The sequence below is a fragment of the Rhinopithecus bieti genome, unplaced genomic scaffold (genome assembly GCF_001698545.2).
Source record: "Rhinopithecus bieti isolate Rb0 unplaced genomic scaffold, ASM169854v2 scaffold_32012, whole genome shotgun sequence".
Taxonomy (NCBI): Eukaryota; Metazoa; Chordata; class Mammalia; order Primates; family Cercopithecidae; genus Rhinopithecus; species Rhinopithecus bieti.
The window spans coordinates 3,823,814-3,843,194 of NW_016814432.1; the positions used below are offsets into that span (position 1 = coordinate 3,823,814).

The following is a 19,381-nucleotide window of genomic DNA, read 5'->3' on the forward strand; positions in this document are numbered from 1 at the left end:
TCTCTAGAATTTTGCAATCCATGCATTGTTAAAACTGTATTGCCTAGGAACCTACTGAAGAACAGGTGTTCACCACTGATGAAAATCCTCCCTCACATTTGTAATATGGGAAACTGTCTCTCCCTCTCTCCAGGTGGCATTTTCTCTTCAGACTGCAATTGAAACAGGCAGGACACTGCCACCGCTTCAAGTGAAATCTTTACAAGTGAAATCTTTACAGGGAAGAGGGAAAAAAATACTACCCATTGGTTCACACCCAATTGAACTTACACATTCCTAAAAGGTGGATGGTTTTGACAAAACACTGTGACATTTAAATTGCTCTTGAAATTGCCCTGAAGACACCTTTGATGTGTTAAGATAGTTTTATGACAAAATTAAGTTTCCAACTTTTTGAGCCCCAAATCAGAACCAATTTACCTGAAAATATCTATTTGACTCTAGGCTTGTTAAGAGCTCAACTTGCCTGCTGAAGGATTCTTAGGGGAGAGAGGGACACTTCCCTCTCATTTGTTCTGGAAATGCTTAGGTGACTAATTAGAGGAGTAATTGGTCTTCAAGTTTTAAAAAGCCCACGAATGGAAGTTCTATCTGGAAATTTGTTTAGCAATGTATCTCATAAGGAAATGTGCAAGCCCATTCTATAATACCTTTATCGAATTATTCAGGAAAATACTTTGATCTCCAAAGGAAGTTTCTTGAGACCGAAACCTGAGTCCATTTTTTGGGGGGACGGGGGACAGACATAAAAATCTCTCCACTTCCAACCCATCACCACAATGTGTTAAGTCAGTTGTGAGTTTTATTAAAAAATAAGCACTATGCTTGGGTTTCATAAAATTTATACATGAATATGTACAGAGACACAAATAAAATAATATTAAAAATAAAAATCACACTTGCTTTCAAGTGGCAGTGGTCCTGGCACCCCACATACATAATCAACTTTTTCTTTAAAGAAATTGCTTGGCCCAAGGAGACCACAGTTAGAGAACCACTAATAAAGCTGTAGCCCGTTGCCTGCAACATTTTCAATTCAGGTTTCAAAAATATATAAATAATTTAATTACAAAACCCAACCTTTTTTTTTTCTCTTTTGGCACAGTGAAGCATTGGTCAATAGCAAGAAATGACTGAAGAGTCTCTGACACGTCTCTCACACTCAGTCATACCTGGAAACGCCACATACGTACACGGATGAGGGCTCAGAAACCCCAAACAGTAGTCATATCATTTATAGTGTGGAAAGGTTCCCTGATGTACTTAGAGGGGAAAGGAGGGACATAAATCAATGGAAGGTGCGACAAAAACAGTAGGAATAAGAGGAAGCCTGGGCGTTAAAGACAAAAAAGTCCTTATGAAGGGAAGGAGGGACAGGCTTCGCAAAGAAACTGACACAAGAATTGCTTTGGTCCTCTGTAAAGTTATAAAAGACAAAGGAAAGTATCCTGGACTAAGTTCAAATACTCCTGTCAAAATGCTTTAGCTTTAAGGCACGTTTGATGGAGATTTTTAAAATTCATTTTCCTCTGGATTCAAAGTGCAAAGTCCACGGGCCCGCGTTCCCGCCTCCCCGACGGCGCGCACTCGGCGTTCTTGAGCCCCGCGGCGCGGCTCAGGCTAGGAGCGTCTCCACCGGGTACGGCAGGTGCGGGCCCGGGCGGCGGACCGAGGCCGCCTGCAGAGCCGCGGGCAGCCGCAGGGGGCCAGTACACGGTGCGCGCCCCGCCGGCGCCGGGCCTCGGAGTGGCCTTGGCCGGGGCGCGGCCGCGGGGGTGGCGAGCAGGGAGGGGCGGCGGGCCGGCGGGACACTCGGCCCCGCGCGCCGCCCTCAGCAGGGCCGGCTCGCCGCCGCGTACGCCGCAGAGCCGGCAGCAGGGCCCCTGCCGGGCGGGCGCGGGGGAGGAGCGTGGGGAAGGCGGGCAGCCGGCGGGCCAGGGGCGCCAGCGCCCCCCACTGAAGCGGTGGGTCCCGGGGGCCCGTGTCCCTGAGGCGCGGCTGCGGAAGGGACCTTTGCTGAGGCTGCTGTCGATGGGGAAAGGAGCTGGGAGAACTTGCCACGCGGGGCTGGCGCGTCCCTCCTGCGGGCGGGGAGCGCTGGCGGGGCGAGGCCGGGGGGCGGCGCGGGGCGGCGGGGCGGCGGGGAGGCCGGGGGCTCCTGGGCCGCCAGCCCGGGCGGGGGGGCCGGCGCGGTGGCTGAGGCGCCTGCGGCGGGGGCGGCGGAAGACGTCGGCGAAGGTGTACTCGCTGTTGGGGCGGTTAGCATCAGTAGTTGTCCTTGCCCCGGGCCGCGAGGGGTCCGCGCCAGCACCTTGACGAAGCCAGTCGTGAGGCGAAAGGTTTGTGGCGGCACGGAGTTGCGCCAGCCCGTGTAGCTGTGCGCGAAAAAGGGGAACCTTGCCCATGAGGGGTACTCGTTGATCTACGCCCAGCGTCAAGCGCCCGCCGCCGAGTCGCGGATGGCCATGGCCGGATGGGAGCGGCGAATGTCGAGTAGGGGGGCTTGGGCCGCGGTTATACGGCTTGCTTGCGGTGCGCCCTCGCCGCTCCGGCCGCCGCCGCGCCCGCCCGCCGCCCGGCTCCGCGCCCTCCGCCACCCTGCTGGCAGCCGCTGCTGCCGGGACCTCCTCCTCCGCGCCTGGCCCGCCGCCCGCGCTCTGTTCGCCGTCGCCCGGCGGATCTCTGGCGCCGCCACCCGCGGCCGGGCTGTTGGCCGCGCAGTCCCCATCCGAGCCCAGGGAGTCGTCTCCCACCGCCGACAGCGGGGACGGCGCGTCGCTGCCGCCCGCACCCTCCAGGTCACTGCCCGGCTTCTCCCCGTGGGCCGCGCGAGGGGCGAACACCTCCAACTTCATGCCCGCGCACCCAGTCCTTCCCCGGCGTCGTACCCCCTTCTTTCGCGCAGTCTAGGGAAGCTGGTGCCAGGGAAGGGGATGGCGATCCGGGGCCGGGGATCTTCGCCTTTTTCTCCCGGGAGCTCTACCCTGGTCTTCCGAGACAGTCACTTTTCCGGAGTCCTCTTCCGCTGGGCTTTTTCTTTGGAGGGGCTGTGAGTGTTGGGTGGACTAAGGGGCGGAGAGGGAGGAGTTGGGTGGATGTCGCCTTCGGTTTGAGGTTGAGACTTTGGGATGAGTGTGTGCAGGGGCCGCGGTTCCACCCTCGGGTGCCCGGGCGCGCCGGGCTTAGAAGGCTTTCCTGCCGGAGAGAAGCAGCGTGCGCATCTGCTGCTGGTTGAAGAGTCCAGGAGGGGTTCTTCACTGGCGGTCCCAGGTCCCGTGTGGGCGTCTTCGGGGCACGGAAATGGTGCTGGACGCTGTGCGTGCCACCGTGGGGGAGGGTCCGGCGCCTTCAGCCTTGAGCACCCGCGGAGGCGAGTCCCCGAGGCCGCTGCGCCCGCAGCCGCCTTCCCGCCCCCAGCCTCGGGGGCAGCATCTCCCCGCTGGCCTGCCGCGGCTGCGTCTCGCCTCCACCTTCGGGCGGGCCCAATATAACTCTGCGGCGGCTCCGCGGGGGCGGGGCCTGGTCGCGGACTGCAAGGGGTGGGGGAACGAGGTGGCCGAGGTGGCGGCGGCTCCCCAGCTCCGCACCGGGCGCGCACCAGGAGAAGGCCACACTGCAGCGCGGCGGCAAAGTCGCTGGCGCAGGTTGTTTGTTTTGGGTTTGCCGGCCCCGCCTTCCTCCTCCCGCCAATGGGGAGCGCGCGCGCCGCTGTGGGTTTGCGCGTGTCTGTGAGTATGCGTGTGTGCGCGCGCGGGGCCGCCCCGCCCGCCGGCTCCTCTGCTGAGGTGTTGGACCCCAGCCCCGGGCAGCCCGCGAGGGCTCCCTGCGCCGTGGAGTTCGGAGACGCAATTTAGGCGAGTGCGCCCGGTTGGGGAGACACGCCACAGTTCCCCCAGAGGGACACCTGAAGGGGCTGGGTCCAGGGGAGCAGGGACTTTGCTGGGCCTAAGCTGCATGCGGCCTCTGTGCTTCTGTAGTAGTGAAAATCATGCTAATTACGAAAGCAAACCCCTGTCGTCACTGCAGAGGTGCTGAACAGAAAGTGCACAGGACGCTTTGCAGTGACCTCTTTCGGGAGCCTTGTGCTGTGCCCCTTCCTATCAGCTCCTTTCAAGGACCATCTTGTCTTTTCCTCTTGTTTTAATGAATACACTCTTGGGCTTGCAATTGTATGCGCCTTTTTGGATGACCTTGGACTCTTGCTCACTAAATGGGCTCCGACTTTCACTTTTGTCTGTCTTTACCTTTTTCTTTACCTGGCTGGTGGCTCCTGGGGGAGGACAGCAGCGTCCTCCTCTTCCCCTGGGGCGGCTGTGTCTGGCGCAGGGTGCCGGGCTCTGCCTGCACTTGTGTCCCTGCGGAAGCCTCAGACGTCGCCGAGCTCAGCCGCTTGGTTCCCGGGATCTGACAGTCAAGTCAACAGGAACGACGGGGAGGGCGCGTTCCCGTGGGCGGGGGCAAGAACACAACCGGGTCACGGCCATTTCTTTCCAATATTCCATTGGGACTTTTGCTGTGACCTCACTGGCACCAGTGTCGGACCATCTCGAAAGGGGGGATCCGTTCCCCGCCCCAGGGCGCCCGGGGCGTGATCCCCGCGCGGCGTCATTAGTCCAGGGAGCGGGCGCCCCGGCCCCGGGAAGGTGCACTCCAGCCCGCTGCCCTGCCACGCCGAGTTTCCTCCTTTTTCCTGCCTTTGTTGCACAAAAAGCGACGGAGCCTCGAGTAGGTGGGAGCTCACCTTTGATGTTTATTTTATTACTTTCCACCATTTGTGTTGAAAACGTACACAATCCTTTCTTATCTTTATTCAGGGAGTTTTGAAGGCATTCACAATGGGGCGGGCAACATGACAGCTTCATCCACAGCTCTGCTATTTTTGTACTTGGGGAAGGATCGCGTTCGGAGATTAGACTGACTTTATTAAGTATGCGCTTCGGGAGCCAGGTGGGGAATGGCTTCTTTTTGGGAGATGAGCCTTTCTGGAGGGGTCTGCTCAGCTCTAGCCTTGGAGTTGATGGTTCCCTAGACCTGGAGAGGGAAGTGGGATGGGACTATATATATATATANTATAATCTCCAGGTAAAGAGGCTTGGATTTGGCCAGGGATAAAAGGCATTCGTAATATTATTCTCTCTTGAACGCTGGGGTTGGGCAGGGCAGGAGGGCACATGACTATTTGATGGGGAAGGTAAACCCAAGGAGGGTTGAGGTGGGACCTGTGGTCCCTACGGAGTCCAAGGGAGGCCTCTTTGAGACTCCAGGGCCAAGGTGTCCTGCCACCAAGGAATGTTGGTCGCCACCAGGGACGGTGTCTCACCCCACCTCCATGTCCCACTTTCCCCCTTTCTTACCCAACCTCCTCCCCTCCCCAGCTGCAGGGGACCCTCTCCTTACCCTGATTTCATTTGGGGAAAGGACCTGCCCCACTTATTATGCCTACCCTGTGGGCTGCTGTCTGCAAGTTTGGAGCCTGAAAAGGTTGGAGGCAAGGGAGTGAGGTGGAGCTGGGTGAATTCTCAGCTGGAAACCTTTTTCTATTTTTGGAGTGGCTTAGGGAATGGGCAGGTGAGAGGTTGCTTGCAGCCACCTAAGTGGACTTTGAGAAGGAAGATGGCATGGCAGGCCGTGGACCACCTGGATAGGATTAAAACAAAACAAAACAAAACAAACAAAAAAACCCTACCTCAGCTAGAATGGAAGCTCCACTAGAGCAGGGTTTTCTTTCTTTTTTTCTTCATGGCTGTATTCCCCTGTCCTTGCCACATGAATGTGCCATTTGCTGAGGATAAAATGATTGTCTTCTGTTAAAACCACAGGTAAAACTGCTTTTTCCATTTGTGGTTGATGTCAGTATCCATTTATCTGTTGTTTTACAACCGGGAAGTCATTCACCTTTTGCAGCTATCGGAGAAACCAGGAATGTATGGAGAAGGGCATGTCTGTCCACAACATCCTCAAGGCTCACTACAGATGCTGCCAAAAGTCACGTGCATTTTTTTGAAGTTTCCCAGAAGTGCTCGGATATTTCTGCCCCTTAATTCCCATTCCTCGGGGAGTGCATTGACGGGTTAATAAGAGGTGCCTGCAGGTGGAGCTTGACCAAACACTTGCAGGTAGGAAACACCTCTTAGCTCATTTCCCCCCTTGCCCTTTAATTTCCGTGGAGATAAGTGAATAAACTATGACAAAGGATAAGTTCATATTTCCATGATCTCATGACGTCCCTGGAGTGGTGATTTTAGGCAAAGGAAGAGGGTGCATGTATCTCCAGGTGCCAAGAACGAACTTAATTAACTATGGAAACGATCTGCAAATTTAATGCTTTCCATAATTTGATAGTGCTTCACTGACCCAGTTCTTAAACACTAATCTTGGAAAGAAAATAATTTAATTCCTAAAATACCTAAGGTGACTCCCTGTGGAAAAATTGATGACATGCCCTATGCATTAGAAGATCGCGCAGGCTCCCAGCCCAAAGGGACTCCAGAACCATCTGGATCACATCCACCCAGCAACCTGGAAACAGCTTTGACTTTCTTGTCATGTTAACCTCTGGATCTGAAGAGAGGGTAAACTTCAGATTGCCTTCCCATGGGGACCTGGGACTCTGGATAAATCTACAGTATAATGCTGTGAAGAACTGAAGAGCCTTAGGCATAGAGACCAGGCTAATGGTGAGAGTCCCAGGGCAAAATGCATGGCTTTGAGTCCTTGCAGAGTCTCCCTTGGGGTATGGAGAGGGCCTTGACTTGGGCCTCCAGGTCAGGTGGCAGTGAAGGGCCTCTACAGCGATAAAGCCCAGCTCCCTCTTTACCTTTCCTCTTGGTGAAAATGCATGGGAAGAAAAGGAGTGCTTTGTCAAACTCTGTTCTAGTCCATTTCATGGTCTGTTTGATTCTTTTGGTAGATGCTGAACCCTGGAAAAATCCTGCAGAGATTGAAGGTGGGTGTGGGAGTAGACAGAGAAAACTTAGGCATTTTACAGATCTATATTTTACTTCTTTCCAAAATGTTTTAATAGGGTCAGGCTCATTTGTTTGTACATTTTCCATGTTTGTTTGAACAGTCTCCATTTGGTTTCCTGAGCGATGGGCATGGTTTAATCCAAGAGTCCCAGGCTTTGGCTGGGCATTACTGACCAGATACAAAACCGAGGGCTGTGCCTGAAGTTTTCTTTTGAAAGCTCAGGGATTATAAGCAGCGAGAAAGCCACTGGGTACCCATTGAATTAAGTAGTTATTGGGTGGTGGGTCCTGGGGAGTGGAGAGAGGCAGGGAGGTAGGCCTGATAATGGTGGAAAAGAGAAAAAAGAAGGATAAAAGGAGGAGCAAAGATGTGCAGATGCAAAGTGAGGTCATCTACAGTACGACAAACGTTAGAGGTCACTGAGAATGCTGCCTGATTCTGCCACTCAGAGCCAAAATCCTGCACACTCTAGCACCGTGTGTGAAAATTCCGACGTAGGAAGGGCTGATTTGTTACAAGGTGACAGCTTAGATAGTGAGATCATGGAGTCCATTCTTCAGAACTGGCTAGATCTTAGGAACCCTCATTGTCTAGATTTAGTCCTGTTTTTCTATTACCCAAAGTTCTTTAAATTTTGAGTTTTACAAGCAGAACAAGGAGATTTAACTTCTGTTTGCAATGAGTGATCCAGTCCTCTCTTTTTAACTTTGAGGCTGTAACCATCCACAATAAATTAGAAATCAGACCTTTCCTGGTATGTATCAAAGAAGGAGACTGTCTTTCTATGAAGAGAACTGACTCACATCCTTGGGGGAGCTCCATCACCATGCTGTCATACAAATCCGGGCAAAAGAGGGGCAAGTGCCAAATGAGATCCGGTTTGGTTACACGAATATTAAGATGTACAAACAAAACAGAGTCTTTGCACGGCTTCCCATGGAGCTGGGGAAGGGTCTATGTCCCTTGTCTTGGCCAGTAGTCCCTCAAACCTGGTTTACGCACAGTCTAGGTTTATGCATTTGGAGTGGATGGTGGGGGGGCGGTGAACTCTCCCATTTAATTCCAGAGAAGGCATTGCCACTCTAGGTAGGTGTGGGCTTTGGAGACAGATAACCTTGGGTTTGTATCTCTGCTCTACCAGGAAAGTTACCAGACCTCACCTTTTTTAATCTAGAAAAATAGCAGTTGTATGGATTTTAAAAACTGAACTACTAGGTTCTAGGCCCTTATTAAATGGTGTTTATGTCTCTCATTCCATTTCATACTTGGAAACTTATTTTCAAGGGGTATACTATCTTTGTAAGCCCAGATAGGCAAATTCTTCAGCATTAATCACCTACGTAAACTTTCTGGGTAAAAACTGGAAAAGTGAAAAATGGTTCCTGGAGGAATGAGAAATTTCTTGGGGTCGGTCATTTAATCCTAGTCTGTGGCCAATACCTAGTCGGTGTTCCGGAAATAAAAAGAAAAGTCAGAACCCTTTGCTTCAATTGTGAGCGAGCCCCTTATTCAAAATTTGAGCAGGAGTTTCGTACACAGTTACTCAGAGTAAAACCCGTGCTAGTAAATCATGAAGGAACAATGTGAGGAGAATATCTATCTGTCTGTCTATCTATCTTTATCTATCTATCTTTATCTATCTATCTGTCTGTCTGTCTGTCTGTCTATCTATCTACCTATCTACCTGCCTATCTCTCTGCCTATCTATCTATCTATCTATCTATCTATCTATCTATCTATCTATCTATCTGCCTATCTATCTATCTATCTCTCTGCCTATCTATCTATCTATCTATCTATCTGTCTATCTATCTATCTGTCTGTCTATCTCTCTATCTGCCTATCTATCTCTCTATCTATCTATCTATCTATCTATCTATCTATCTATCTATCTATCTATCTGTCTATCTATCTATCTATCTATCTGCCTATCTATCTCTCTATCTGCCTATCTATCTCTCTATCTATCTATCTGCCTATCTATCTCTCTGCCTATCTATCTATCTATCTATCTATCTATCTATCTATCTATCTATCTACCTGTCTGTCTGTCTATCTATCTATCTGCCTATCTATCTCTCTGCCTATCTACCTATCTATCTATCAATCATCTATCTGCCTATCTATCTCTCTGCCTATCTATCTATCTATCTATCTATCTATCTATCTATCTATCTGCCTATCTATCTCTCTATCTGCCTATCTATCTCTCTGCCTATCTATCTATCTATCTATCTATCTATCTATCTATCTATCTGCCTATCTATCTCTCTATCTGCCTATCTATCTCTCTATCTATCTGTGTATCTATCTCTCTGCCTATCTATCTATCTATCTATCTATCTATCTATCTATCTATCTATCTATCTATTCATTCATCCATCTATATAGTTTTTATTAGGCAAGATTTCAAGTATGTATAAAAGTAAAGAGAATGGCCTAATAAGTAGTGTTCATTGAGAATAGTGTTCACTGATCCTGGGGTTGTTGATTGTTTCTAGGACATTTTTTGATTTATGTCTCTATGCTGAATATCAATCACATCAATGTCATTACTTATTTGCTTTATCATTCCTGTGTGTGTGTGTGTGTGTGCGCGCGTGTGTATCTCAATCTTTCTATTCTTATTTCAGAATCTCAATTCCTGTTTTGTTACTAACAATGTGATAACTGAAAACAGTTTGAATTTTACTTGTGGGCTTTGTTTCAGTCAAATTACCAAATTTTAAAGTAATTTGAGATAATTGTTCTCTAGCGATTAAGTCATCAACTTGATATTCAGTGTCTTAGTCCACTTTTTGCTGCTGTAACAGAATACCTAAGACTGAGTAACTGATAAAGAAAAGACGTTTATTTCTTACAGTTCTGGAGACTGGGAAGTCCAGGTACATGACATTAGCATCTGGCAACAGTCATTCCATGATGGAAGGGTAGAAGGTGGAAGTGAGCACAAGGAGGGAGGGAAAAAGGGGGCTAAAATGATCGGGAACCCCATTCTCACAATAACAACATTAATTCATTCATCAAGGCAGAGCCCTCATGATCTACTTACTTCTTAAAGACCCCACCTCTTAACAGTATTTACAATGGCAATTAAGTTTTCAAGACAAAAACTTTGGGAGCACATTTAAACTATAGCCTTTAGTTAGCATCATCTGGTCCATTTCATTTTTTATTTCCTTCATTTGTTTAACGAGTAAGTAATATTGACTTTTTTTTTTTCTTAAGAGACAGGATTTCTCTTTGTTGCCCAGGCTGGTCTCAAACTTCTAGGTTCAGGCTATCCTTCCACCTCAGCCTCTTGAGTAGTTGGGACAACAGGTATGTGCCTGGCTTGAATACTGACCTGGTTTTAAAGTCAAAGTTATAACCTGAAGCATATTCAGGGAAATTTAGTTTTTATCCATATTTTTCCAGCTTGTTCCTTCCTCCACCCTATAAGTAACCATTTGATAAAAACTTTTAAAATTACCCTTTGTATTAGTTTGCTAGGGCTGCCAAACAAAATATCACAGACTGGGTAGCTTAACCAACTGAAATTTATTTTCTTGCAGTTCTGGAGGCTGAAAGCCCAAGATCAATGTGTTGGCAGGGCTGGATTCATCTGGGATCTCTCTCCTTGGCTGACTGTCCTCACACAGTCTTCCCTCTGTGCATGTGCACCTCTGGTGTCTCTCTGTGTATCCACATTTCCTTTTCTTATAAGGCCAGCAGTCAGATTGGATTGAGGCCCACCCGAAAGACCCCTCATTTTAATTTCATTATTTCTTTAAAGACCTTATCTCCAATCCAATACAGCACTGAGGTACTAGGGATTAGGACTTCAACATATACATTTTGAGAGGACACAACTCATCCCATAACATGTTTCTATTTAAAATAACTAAGCCAACATAGATGTATTTTTATATCCCTCCATGTAGGTAGTGTTAAAGTTTTATATACAGTGAGTTCTATCTACTTTATCTTCTTAACTTTTCAAAAAATCCTGGAATTCACTCCATGGCAATATATAGAGATACTCTTATTTGGAAGATAATATTTTGACTGTTAATTGAGCACAGAATTTTCTGACATTGGAGGAAATGTATTGATTTTTTCATTTGGCTTTATGACTTCAAAGATGGTAGGAGAGATATATGAGCCATAAAAATAGACAACCATGTATGGTTGGAATGCCTTTGAGGTCCTCATGTGTACTGTCCTCTGACTTCATGACCTTTCTTGTTACATGGCCTATTTCCCCATGTAAACCAGAGACAAGAACATACATAAAAACAGCTTGGCCCAGAGACATGCAGTGCATACATGAGGTAGGACAGTATTCTGACCTTTTCAGAGGTCAGTGATGCTATCTGGGCATCGATATCACAATATGAAGACCTTGGCAGGTGAAAATGGAAGCTGTGTAGTGGGTGGTACATGTTGCATGGTACGCAGAAGGTCTTTGTAAAATGATATGCCCAGTTGTTCATGAGAACAGTTTGTAGCTTTATTTATTTTTTAAAAATTATGTATTTTTTATTTTTGTAGATTTGGGGATACATGTGCAGTTTTGTTACATGGATGTATTTCATAATAGTACAGTTTGGGGTTTTAGTGTAACCATCACTCAAATAGTGAACATTGTACCTATTAGGTAATTTTTCAGCCCTCACCTACTTCCCTCCCACCTTTCTGAGTCTCCATTATCTATTAATTTCACTATGTCTGTATGTACACATTAGTTAGCTCCCACTCGTGAGCGAGAACATGTGTTATTTGACTTTCTGCTTCTGAATTATTTTACTTAAGATAATGGCCTCCAGTTCCATTCATGTTGCTGCAAAAGATATGATTTCATTCGTTTTTATGGCTAAGTAGTATTCCATGGTATGTATATACTACATTTTCTTTATCCAATCATACATTGATGGACAATTATACTCTTTATCCAATCATGTATAATTGTCTGTCAATGTATAACTGGATAAAGAAAATGTGGTATACACATACCATGGAATATGTATACACCACATATACATATAGGTTAGTTTTGTATCTTTCCTATTGTGAATAGTGCTGTGATAAACGTATGATAAACATATACATGGAATATGTATATGCCACATATACATGGAATATGTATATGCCACATATACATGGAATATGTATATGCCACATATACATATAGGTTAGTTCTGTATCTTTCCTGTTGTGACTAGTGCTGTGATAAACGTGTGAGTGCAGATATCTCTTTATATAATAATTTATTTTCTTTTGGGTAGATACCCAGTAGTGAGGTTGCTGGATGAAATAATTTGATTTTTAGTTCTTTGAAAAATCTCCTCACTGTTTTCCATAGAAGTTGTATAAATTCACATTTCTCCCAACAGTATATAAGCATTCCCTTTTTTCCACATCCTCACCATTTGTTATTTTCTGGCTTTTTAATAATAGCCATCCTGATTACTATAAGATGATCTCTCATTGTGGTTTTAATTCATGTTATCTCTGATGATTAGTGATGCTGAGCTTTTTTTAAAATATGCTTACTGGCTATTTGTAAGTCTTCTTTTGAAAGATGTATGTTCATGTCCTTTGTCCACTTTTTAATGAGGTTGTTTTTTACTTGTTGAATTGTTTGAGTTCTTTATGGGTTCTAGATATTAGTGCTTTGTTGGAGTCATAGTTAGCCAATATTTTCTTCCATTCTGTAGGTGGTCTACACACTCTGTTGATTATGTCTTCTCCTGTGCAGAAGCTTTTTAGGTTTAATTAAGTCCTATTTGTCTATTTTTGTTTTCGTTACATTTGCTTTTGAAGTATTAGTCGTGAATTCTTTGCCTAAGCCAATATTCAGAAGAGTTTTTTGGCCAGGTGTAGTGGCTCTTGCCTGTAATCCCAACACTTTGGGAGGCTGAGGTGGGAGGATGGCTTGAGCCCAGGAGTTCAAGAGCAGCCTAGGCAGCATAGTGATACCCGTCTCTACAAAAAAAATGTAAAACATTAGCCAGGCATGGTGGTGTGCACCTGTAGTTCTAGCTACTTAAGAGGCTGAGAAAAGATGATCGCTTGAGCCCAGGGAATTGAGGTTGCAGTGAACCATGTTTGTGCCACTGCACTTCAGCCTGGGTGTGAGAGAGAAGCCCCATCTCTTTAAAGAAAAGGTGTTTTTCTTAGGTTTTCTTCTATAGTTCTTATAATTTCAGATCTTACATTTAAGTCTTTAATCCATCTTGAGTTGACTTTTGGATATGGTGAGAGATATAAGTCCTATACTTATGCATATGTCTATCCAGGTTTTCCAGCACCCAGCATCATTTATTGAATAGGTGCCCTTTCCCCAGCGTATGTTCTTGCTGCCTTTGTGGAAGATCAGTTGGCTCTAGGTATGTGGCTTCATGTCTGGGTTTTAAATTCCATTCCATTGATATATATATATATATTTATCTGTTTTTAAACCAGTACCATACTGTTTTGGTCACTATAGCCTTGTAGTATAATTTGAAGTTAGATAATGTGATGCCTCTAGATTTGTTCTTTTTGCTTAGGATTGCTTTGGTTATTTGGACTCTTTGGTCCCATATGAATTTTTGGATAGTTTTCTAATTTTGTGAAAAATGGTGTTGATATTTTGATAGGATTTGCATCGAATCTATAGATTGCATTGGGCAGTATGGTCTTCTTAACAATATTGATCCTTCTGATCCATGTGCATGGGATGTTTTTCATTTGTGTCATCTGCAATTTCTTTTATCAATGTTTCATAATTTTCTTGGTAGAGACCTTTTATCGCCTTCATTAAATGTATTCCTCAGTATTCAACTTCATTTTTATTTTTGTAGCTATTGCAAACGGCATTGAGTCCTTGATTTGGCTCTCAGCTTGGTCATTATTGGTGTATAGAAATGCTACTGATTTTTGTATGTTGATTTTGTATCTTGAAACTTGACTGAATTCTTTTATCAAATCTAGTGGTAGTTGGAAGAGTCTTTAGGGTTTTCTAAGTGTAAGATAATATCATCAGCAAACAGAGATAATTTGACTTCCTCCCTTCCAATTTGGATGCCTTTTGTTTCTTTCTAGTGCCTGATTTTCTGGGTAGCACTTCCAATGCTATGTGGAATAGAAGTAGTGAAAATGGGCATCCTTGTCTGTTTTAATTCTTAGGGGAAATACTTTCAGCTTCTCCCCATTCAATGTGATATTGGCCATGGGTTTGTCACATATGGCTTTCGTTGTTTTGTTGTTTCTATGCCTCGTTTGTTGAGGGTTTTTATCATGAAGGGATTCCGAATTTTATCAGATGCTCTTCTGCCTCTATTGAGATGATCATATCATTTTTGTTTTTAATTCTGTTTATGTGGTGAATCATCTTCATTGATTTGAATGTATTGAACCATCCTTGCATCCCTGAAATAAATCCAACTTGATCATAGTGCATGCTGTGGTTTTAGATGATCTGACCATACATCTTGGTTGCTCAGAACGATGTCTACATGTCGCCTCTGTGCCATTATTAAGATGGTCTCTTTCCCCTTTTAAAAGCATCCTGGGACAACAAATTCTATAGGCACCCTAGTTTTAGAGGTCCAATAAATAAAAAGTAAACTTATGGTCTCTGCATTAAAAGTATTAGGGCATGGCTTTCTCAGTATGGCTTGAAATCTGAGTTCTACACTGTTCCTAATTAGTTCTTTGGCAAATTCTGATGCTAAGCCCAAATTTACCTGTTCTGAGGTCTCCTTGATCCCTTTCTTAAATGATCCTGTGAGCCTTGGACTTTAGGGTTCAAATTTAGCCTGGAAGACTTGTGATTGTCTTTTTTTTTTTTTTTTTTTTTTTTTTTTTTTTTTTTTTTGAGACGGAGTCTTGCTCTGCCGCCCAGGCTGGAGTGCAGTGGCCGGATCTCAGCTCACTGCAAGCTCCGCCTCCCGGGTTCAAGCCATTCTCCTGTCTCAGCCTCCCGAGTAGCTGGGACTACAGGCGCCCGCCTCGTCGCCTGGCTAGTTTTTTGTATTTTTTAGTAGAGACGGGGTTTCACCGTATTAGCCAGGATGGTCTCTATCTCCTGACCTCGTGATCCTCTTGGCCTCCCAAAGTGCTGGGATTACAGGCTTGAGCCACCGCGCCCGGCCGTGATTGTCTTTCAAGAAGTTGTCAGCTACTTTGTCATTAACTCAACCTTCAAGGATGGAGGTTGTATTATTACCTGAAGTAGACTGTACACCAGTCTGTTGGTACACTGTGACTACCTGGAAGGGGTTGACAGAATTACATAAGGCTACGTCACTAAATGGGCATAATTTTAACACTGAGTATAATGCTGAAAATCCATGCTGGCAAGGCAGACTGAATTAGCATTATATTTGCTTGCAAATATAAAAATAACCTGTCTTACATAATACTGACAATATTTTGTTATAATTCTGCCTTCTGAGCTTAGTGAAATTCCTATAACTTCTTTGCCAAGTTATTTCCAAGCTACAGGAATGCAGACATCTATCTATATTACTATTACTTTCATATACAAATAGAATTGCATCTCAAGCTTACATCCTTAACTTTCAAAGTCCTTTACATGTAAGTTTTTTTTGTTGTTGTTGTTTTTGTTTTTGTTTTTTAACATTGCCTTTACCATTCACTTACAGTCTGTGGGGCCAACTTTGTTGTCAGGCCAGATTATAATCAAGCTATTCTTTGTTGAACCAATATGCCCTCTCAGGGAATGATTGTAATCAATCTATAGTTCTACCATTTAAAAATTCCCTGTCAGGGAGTTTGAATTATGTTTTCTTCTCCTTCATTTTTGTTTAAGCTCTATTGTTTTTTGAGCTAGACTTTTCTTTGAGCTGGAAAATTATCCTAATCTTGGTTAATAAATATTAACTAAGTGCTAATGATTAGTGCTAATGATACTACATTAATATAGAAGAATGTGCAAAATCTGATATGCAATTGGACTTAATGAAGAATAATGGTGTATTTAAGAGTGTTCAAAAATTCAGAATTTCCACAAGGCTTCTATCTAATTCTTTAATCTTGGTGAAATTAAACTGAGTATTGATAGTGAAGCAATAAGGAAAAATATGAGGATGTTATAATTCCTTTCATGGAAAATGGTTCAGATCCAGAATCAAATCCTGACATTTAGATTTGACCTTGGGCAGTACCTTCTTTACTGGGCTAGAAAAAGGTTACATGAGATAATGATTGTGAACTGCATTGTTGCAGGCTGGGTTCTGCCAGTTCTGATGGCCTATTTCCAGATTTTTATCTTAGAGACAAAGGAACCTCTATCTTATCTAAATCTCTGTTACTGTGGAATTTAATTATGTTGGAACCTAAGCCCGACTCATAAATCATCTCATCTACTCTTATCATATAATTTTTTTCTGTTACTTGGCATTTCATAGATTGTGAGTTAAATCATGAATTCTGTGATAGTAGAGATCATTCTTTATGCTTGCATATGTCTGGTAGTGTCTGTCACTTAAAAAAGTTACTCAGTTTACATTTTTAATTGAATAATTTACCATATAAATCATGTGTTTAAAGCATGTAAAAGACTTTTTTATGTTGGAAAGTTTCAAGTTGTTATAAAAGTAGATAAAATAGTGTAATGGGTTCCTTTGTGCTCAATATCCAGCTTCAACAATTATCAACTGATGGCCAACATTGCTTTATCTTCCCTTTCCCCTGTTGCCTACATTTTAAAAGACCAATATCGGACATCATATGATTTTATCTGTAAATTTTTAGCTATGAACTTCTCACAATAAGAATCCTTAAAAACAAACATAACGACAATAACATATTCATACCTATAAAATTAACAGTAATTTTTTAATGTCATCAGATACTCAGTGCATGTTCAAATTGTCACTTATCCCAAAAATGTTAGATGGTTTAAAAATCACTTTTATTAAGGTATGTTTTACATACAATAAGATCTACCTATTTTAACAGTACATTTAAATGAGCTTTGACAAGGGCATACACTCCTATAACTACCATCATAATCGAAGAGGATATTTTGATTCTACAAAAAGCTGCCTCATCTTCCTATAGACAATTCCACCTCCCCACCCCATTCTTAGCCCCAGGCAACAGTGAATCCGCTTTTTGTTATATTATATATCACAAATATACATGTATGTGTGTGCGTGTATACGTATACATATGTAATATGCTATATTATTTTATATTTTTATATATAGCCACTTATAAGTTTTCCTGCTTATAAATAATTTTTAGCAATTCGATTACGTTGTTATTTGTGTTTATCTATCTTGGATATCACTGAGCTGCTTGGATCTGTGGGTTTATTGATTGTATCAGAAATGGCAAATTTTCAGTCACAATTTCATTAAAAAATTTTTGTTTTTGCCACCTCCTCTCTGTCTTCTTGGGCTCCAGTTGCACGTGTGTTTGACTGATGGATATCATGCCACGGGTTGCTGAGATTCTGTTTATGTTTCTGTCTTTTTTCCTCTCTGCTCATTAGCTGCATGTTTTCTACTATAGTGTCTTTGTGTTCACTGATCTTTCTTTTGTACCATTTGATCAACTGTTACGATTATACAGTGAAGTTTTCCCTGCAGAATTTGTATTTTTCTTTTCTAGAATTTCCATTTTAGGCCAGGCATGATGGCTCACACCTGTAATCCCAGCACTTTGGGGGGCTGAGGTGAGCAGATCATGAGGTCAGGAGTTTGAGAACAGCCTGACCAACATGGTGAAACCCCATCTCTACTAAAAATACAAAAATTAGCCAGGTGTGGTGGCACACGCCTGTAATCCCAGCTACTCAGGAGGCTGAGGCAGAAGAATCACTTGAACCTGGGAGGCGGAGGTTGCAGTGAGCCGAGATCGCACCGCTTCACTCCAGCTTGGGCGACAGAGTGAGACTCCATCTCAAAAGCAAAAAAAGAATTTCCATTTTAGTCTTTTTAATATTTTTCATTTGTCTCTTCAGTATATTCATGTTTTCTTTTAAAAAGTTAAATATATTCATAATAGCTTTTAAAAAATTATTTTCTGCTGTTCCCAGCATCTCTGTTAAATCTGTTTCTTTTGACTGATTTTTCCTTTTGGTGACTTTTTTCATGTCTAGTAATTTTTTATTGGATGCAGGACATCATGAGTTTCTATTGTTGAGTATTTAGATACAGTTGTCTTCCTTAAAAATTTTTGAAATTTGTTTTGGCAGACAGGTAAGTTATATGTTTACTGATTAATCTTTACTAGACTTGCTTTAAAACCTTTTTGGAACAATTCTAGAATAGTCTGTTCTTTGGGGCTAAGTTAGCTCTAATACCGAGGTATGATCCTTGTGAAATCTCTACGTATTGCTCTGAGTATTCAAGAAGGTGTGTCTGCTCTGGCTGGTTAGAATTTGCATGCCTCTCAGCCTTGTGCAAGTCTGGGAATGGTTTTGATTATAGTTCTCAGTTCTTTGTCTAGCCTTGTGGATCTCCCCGCTCTGAATGTACAGATTAATATTCAGCCAATGACTCAAGGGGCCACCTGTGTAGAGCTCTGTAACTCTGTCTTTGCACAATTCACTTGTCTCTGCACTTGGCTCTACCATTTCCAGTTGGATCAGCCTCTCCAAACCCTAATCTGTTTCTCTTCAACTCAGGGAGATTGTGATGCTTTTCCTGGCCTCCCCTGTCCCTTTCATGCGGTTTAAAAGTTGCTCTCAGGCAGAAATCCAGGACAACTGTAAAACTCAGCTCCTTTGCTTTCTGTTCTAGGATCACAGTCTTACATTGTTTGACATCCTGTGTCTGAAAAGATGTTTTAAACATTTTGTATAATTATCTTTTGTTTTGGAGGGAAGAAAATTCTATACTAGTGTCTTCTTCATGGTCAAGAATCAAAGTCATAGATTTCAAAAACCATTTATGCATTTTGAATCAGGACTCAAATAAAGTATGCATGTTTATATTAGTCAGTATGTCTTTCTACCTTTATTTACGAAGTAATTAAGTCAATCCTTTACCTTTCACTCTCTCTCTTTTTATTTCCATCCTCTTTTGTTGAATAAAACCTGAAATGTTTGTACAGTTTCCAACATTCTGGATTTTACTGATTGCATTCCCATGATGTCTTTTAACATATTCCTCCACATACATTTCCTCTTAATTGGTAATTGCATTTAGAACCTTGATCATATTCAGATCAGATTTTTTAAATAAAACTACATTAAAGGTATTGTTTGCTTTTCCATCACAAAAGGAGCCCGTATTGTCTCTCTTTTTGTAATCTTAGCAGCTACTGATGCTCCATAACTGGATCAACGCATGCTTTTAATTTGCTAGTTTATCAGACACTGGGCTTTAGCTAGGTTCACTTTCTAGACCACACAAATGGCACTATTATTTCTAGCTATGCACTTGTTTTCAAAATATCAATTACAATGACA

General features: G+C 43.5%; 1 protein-coding gene across 1 annotated transcript; it reads right to left on the reverse strand.

The window, feature by feature from the left end:
- Positions 1-775: 775 nt before the first annotated feature.
- Positions 776-2,868, reverse strand: FOXQ1 (forkhead box Q1). The gene is given in 6 exon segments (XM_017850288.1): positions 776-1,787; positions 1,789-1,868; positions 1,870-1,965; positions 1,968-2,303; positions 2,306-2,473; positions 2,475-2,868. Coding segments are annotated over 6 exon segments (1,233 nt in total). The 5' UTR covers positions 2,856-2,868; the 3' UTR covers positions 776-1,615.
- Positions 2,869-19,381: the final 16,513 nt, after the last annotated feature.